Source organism: Cupressus sempervirens, chromosome 1 (genome assembly GCF_028749045.1).
Source record: "Cupressus sempervirens isolate cs-2001-9-10 chromosome 1, ASM2874904v1, whole genome shotgun sequence".
NCBI lineage: Eukaryota > Viridiplantae > Streptophyta > Pinopsida > Cupressales > Cupressaceae > Cupressus > Cupressus sempervirens.
Window position 1 is genome coordinate 722198388 of NC_143118.1, and position 5376 is coordinate 722203763.

Consider the following 5376-nt stretch of genomic DNA (forward strand, 5'->3'; position numbering starts at 1 on the left):
GTTTTCCATTCCCAACTAATACACAACCCCTTTTGATATTGTATACTGAAGATCTTTTAAAGATAAGAGAAAGTTAAATTTCAATTTATAAGCAATGTATTAGTCATTGCATTGCAGACAAACCAATGAAAAAATAAATGCATTATATACACTATTCACCATAAAAATTTAATTTTACACTAAACTTTATCAATCAATCCAAACTCCTAGATTTTTTAAATCTTTCTCAAAAAACTTTGATCAAACTCCTCGAACAACTGAGACAACCATAGGCTACTATTTTTACTTTAAAATCCCCAGAAGTTCTTGAGGCGTGTCCTGACCAAAAATATCGTTCAAGAAGCTCTGGAGTAGGGCAAAACATTGCTGATCTAACTGCAGGAAAACACTTGTTTATGGGCGGTCTCTGATCTGAGCGCGGAAGAGCTGAGTGAAATGATCATATGCGCGTCCGCCAGTTCGGATGGCTTGAGTGGAAAAATTGTAAGAATGTTCAGATAAAAATAATATGTTATACCAGTGTAAATACCTCGAGTTTCTCTACCATGGTGCGGCGGAAAGGGCACTCAGTGCTTTGCCAAGCCCAAACAAAAATTACAGTAACAAAAAATTCCTAATCCCGATTTCAAGCAATTACCAATAGATTAAATCGATCAGAGGCTCTGATGAATAAGGGTTTTTGACTCTTTGAAAGCAAAGGGCGTAAATTTGTGTCAAGAGAGGGTTTGTTCATAGAAACTGCAGAAAGGGTTTATAGCAGCAAAATGCTGGGTGGGTTGTATGGGGATCTGCCCCCACCTTCTTCTGCCTCCATAGACGAAGATGCTGCCAATGCCAGTGCGGCCGCTACAGCCGCCAGTTCAATGTGGTCGAGCAGTGCAAAAATGGCGCCGCCCACTCTGCGCAAGCCCACTCTCTTTGCTTCCCCTCAGTCAATACTCAGAAATCAGCAGCCCACGGCTACGGGAGCTAAATCCAAGGCTGCCGCGGCAGCTTCGACATTTCAGCCCAGGGTTACGTACGCTGAGCCTGTGGGGGTCGATGTAAAGGAAGCCCCTTTTCAGCCTGCTCTGGTGGGGGTAACTTCCAGTGTTATGGAGGAGTATGACCCTGCAAGGCCTAATGATTATGAGGAGTATAGAAGGGAGCGGAGGAGAAGGGCTATGGAGGCGGAGATGAGAAGGGAATTAGAGCGGCGACGACAAGAGGAAGAGGAAAGGGAGCGCGAGTTGGCTGCGTTAAGGGAATTGGAGGAGGCCAATGCAGTTGCCTCTTCCAATTCTGCTGCAGCAGAGAAAGAAGCTGCCCTCAACATCAGTGGTGAGGAAGCTTGGAAGCGGCGGGCAGCAATGAGTGGCAGTGCTGCTCCTCCAAGGTCTCCTTCACCTCCGCCTGGTGGCGGCGATGGAGGATTTAGTATTGGGAAGTCAGCAACTGGTGGGCTGGGTGTTGGTGCTGGTGGGCAGATGACTGCTGCACAAAGGATGATGGCTAGGATGGGGTGGAAGGAGGGACAGGGATTAGGGAAACAAGAACAGGGGATTACTACGCCTTTAATGGCGAGGAAGACAGACAAGAGAGCTGGGGTTATTGTCAATGCTAGTGAATCCAATAGGCCAGAGAAGAAGATAAAAAGTGTCAATATTACCGCTCCACCTACAAGGGTTTTGCTTCTCAGAAATATGGTATGTGCATTTTTTATGATGCATCTGTTCTTTCTGTTTGTCCCTGGGGAAAAAATGGAAGGATTTGTTCTATCAATCCGAAGATGTTTTTTTAGGGTATTCTCGAAATTATGCACGTTTTGTCATTGGATCAAGCAAGCAGGCAATATCCCGGAAGAAAAACTAGGCTGGACAAAATATTAACATGTAGATTTTTTCTCAGCTAATTGACTTGAAGTTTGTAGAAGATTTTTTATTAGGGTCTTGAAACAAAAACTAATTTGGACAATAATTAACATATAGAAATTTTCTCAGCTAATTGTCTTAATGTTTTAGAAGATTTTTAATTAAGATTGGTAGAACGACATTTCTAACCTTAATCATTTTTCTCAGGAACATAGCATATACACTTAGCAATTGTCTCATAGTTTGTATAATTTTTTTGGTTAGGGTTATTAGTATGACAATTATTTTTCTTATGAACATGGCATATACACTTTTGTTTTCGAAATCTTATGCTAAGAGAGCTTCAGTAGCTCAACATTATTCTATATCAAATGTTGGAACTTAAATGTATAGAGTATTGACACTAAAGTAACTCTGATGCAGTATCATTCATGAGTAGTGTTTCACAAGATTTCATTTCTCATGATTTTGAAGTGCAGTCTATTGTATTATGCTTTCAATTGGATTGAATTTAATATTCCAAATCGGATGATTCTAAGCCTTCATTTTAACCCTAGTATGTACACGAAATGATTATTCATCATCTGTATTTCTGAGGAATAAATGCTTAAGGAATTGAGTTCTTTGATTTATTGTGAAGATGGTTTTCACGTGCTTTTATAGGTTGATGGGATTGGTCTCAGAATATGGGGTTCAAGTTTTAGGTGTGAGATTTTATATTGAAGTTGGTTAATCTATTTTCAGCGGTCTTTGAAACCACTCCTATTTTCTGACTGTTAATGGTAAAACCCCGTATTGTTTAAAAGAATGCAGCAAGCTTGGTAATGCCCATATAATTGATATGGGCAGACACGGATTTTTTTGTAGTTTATCATGGCTATTTTCTGAATGTTGGATTCAAGTTTGCCTCGTGAGATTTTGAATTGAATTGTTGTTACCTATTTTCAATTTCCTATAAAACCATGTCTGATGCCCTGCTATTAACTGCAAAACCTCATGTTGTGTACAAGAGTACAGGAAATCTTCTATTGCAACATAAATAATACTGTTCTGGATACCTACCAAATGAAGCAAAAGCACCAGATATCCATAAAGCTGACAAAAATCTATTCACCATGTGAAAGAAAAACCTCAAATGCCCAGAAGATCACTGACTTAGCTTGTATGCTTCTTGAAACTGCTATAAAAAAATAGATGACGATGATGGTGATAGTAGGGATTATGTGTCATAAGTACATGATGCATTGTTTTATTTTACTACTACTAAATATGGGCGAAAAGGGTGCAACCTTGTTGATTCGTGCTTGAAGTGGAATTTATTCTAGTTGCCCTTCCCTTAATCAGAAATAGAAGCCACCTATGCATGCATATAGTTTTGCCATGACTGTACATGATAATTTTACTTCCCTTGGTTCCGTAGGATCCCACTATACAAAAATCGATCCATTTCAAGATTCTAGATTGTAACGATAATGTACAAGCACAGCTTATCGCAAATATGTATAATCTTTTTTACATCTAGACCATTTATCACTACTTTCATATAGTGTTATTCTGAGGCATTCTCTGCTGGGTTATGCATGACAACTCTTTTAATATGCAATGCAATACTCACAATGCCAGACATGCTAGTCATGTGCTTGAAATTGACTATTGAATATTTGTTTGGAATGTTTGTTGTTTTCTCAGGGGTTAAATGCCTGCGTAATCTGATGCCATAAATTTTTTTACATTCTTTACAGATTGTGATATTGATGCCATGAATTTTGGATGTAGGTTGGGCCAGGAGAGGTGGATGATGAACTTGAAGATGAAGTTGCCTCAGAGTGTTCTAAGTATGGAACAGTTACGCGTGTTCTTATCTTTGAAATCACTGAACCTGATTTCCCAACTGATGAAGCTGTTAGAATATTTGTGCAATTTGAACGTTCTGAGCAAACGACTAAAGCTCTAATTGATCTTGATGGACGATTTTTTGGTGGAAGGGTGGTTCATGCAAGCTTCTATGATGAGGACAGGTTTAGCAAAAACGAATTAGCACCTGCACCGGGAGAGGTGCCTTCATACCCTGCTTTAAAATTGTGAAATTTTTAAGTTAGGCTTCATCTCCCATAGACCGAACATAAGGGTGTTCTAATTACAATTGGAATAGAACGAGAAGTAGCTTATGACTTGTGCATCATGTCATGTTTGGTTTATCAAATTTCAATTTTTATTGCGCATGCTTTACATTTTTTAGGACATGTGAAATAGGAGAGGAAAATGCATTAGTCTTCTTTTTGGGGGACTCCCAATATCACCAAATTGTGCTGAGGCTGGTCAAGAAAATTGCAGATTAAACAATCCAATGTTTTTCTGCATTTAAGAAGAGATTTATATTTTAAAAACTTAAAACCTAGGTTTCAAACTTATAGTAATTTTCTGACATCATTAGTAGAATGTGGACCAAAGGGAGTTGTCTGTACTGCAAGACAATACTCTGGAGTCGAGACAGATGACTTTTAAAATAAACAGCCATCTTATTCGAGTCTGCTTTTTAGCATATGAATTTACTGAAAAGCGCTTCTAATAAAATGTGTTAATATCTGTGGATAGACTGGAGAGAGTTGTCCATTTAGGCTGCAATCTGAATTTGCAGAGATAAGAGATGTCTTTTATCATTATTTCTAGTGTTTGCTAATAAAGTTTACTTGACATTGATATAGGCGTGATGGATTCAAGAGAAGAGCTCCTTCTGCAGATCTCTCATGCATTCCTGTGCATCAGTAGAACTCTTTATATTACAATCCTAGAACATGAAAATGACAACTCTGTATTTGCTATTGAGCTTCTGTATCCTCCTCGTTGAGGAAAAATTGCACATGTTCACACAATATAAAAGGCCAGCAGCACCTGAGCATCTGAAACTTTTAGATCTTCATTAATTGTACCACAATAATATATTCTTAACAAGAGACTACTAGCATTAGAATTTATGAGTGAGAATTAAACATTTTTGCTGGTCTTGATTTGTACAAAATTTACCATTACACCAATAGAATTTGAAGTACTTGGCACTAAACAGTTTTTGCATAATCTGCAACTGGTGGTTTCTTTTCAAGAACTCAACTTCAAGCTGTTAATTGAATTAGGATGGCACAAAGTTGGTCATCTGATGATCCATGTGCATTACACAATGGTTTTTCTGTTTAGATTTTGGTCTCTGAATGAATTGTGTCTGGTATTGTGATTATAAATTAGACCTTTTTTTAAATAATAAAAGAATCATCACACGTATTTCAAGATGTTTTGCTTATTTGGACCTTGTTCTAACTCAACTGTAGAGATGGGGCTATTCGTAGAACCCATAGATAAACATAGAGAGTAATTTATGGAAAATAAGACCTAAGACGATTGCTTTTATTCTGCCTGCTTTTACATATTAGATGAAAGCATTTTGTGGCATGGCAGAACAAAAGTTATGTATACATGATCTTTGAGTACGGCGTAGTCTTTTGTTCAAGGGTTGAATCATTTGTGGTAGGTT

General features: G+C 38.0%; 1 protein-coding gene across 1 annotated transcript; it reads left to right on the forward strand.

Annotated features, from left to right (window-relative positions):
• Window positions 1-318: 318 nt before the first annotated feature.
• Window positions 319-4911, forward strand: DRT111 (D111/G-patch domain-containing protein). Its single transcript, XM_089788194.1, has 3 exons — window positions 319-1685; window positions 3627-3905; window positions 4556-4911. Exons 1-3 carry the CDS (start codon window positions 765-767, stop codon window positions 4559-4561), a joined length of 1206 nt encoding a protein of 401 aa, XP_089644320.1. The 5' UTR covers window positions 319-764; the 3' UTR covers window positions 4562-4911.
• Window positions 4912-5376: the final 465 nt, after the last annotated feature.

Bases quoted from the DNA above. Each gene is read 5' to 3' on its own strand.
- DRT111 (XM_089788194.1), top strand. From the start codon at position 765: ATGCTGGGTGGGTTGTATGGGGATCTGCCCCCACCTTCTTCTGCCTCC. The intron at 1,686-3,626 runs GTATGTGCATTT...TTTTGGATGTAG, and splicing joins TTTTGCTTCTCAGAAATATG to GTTGGGCCAGGAGAGGTGGA.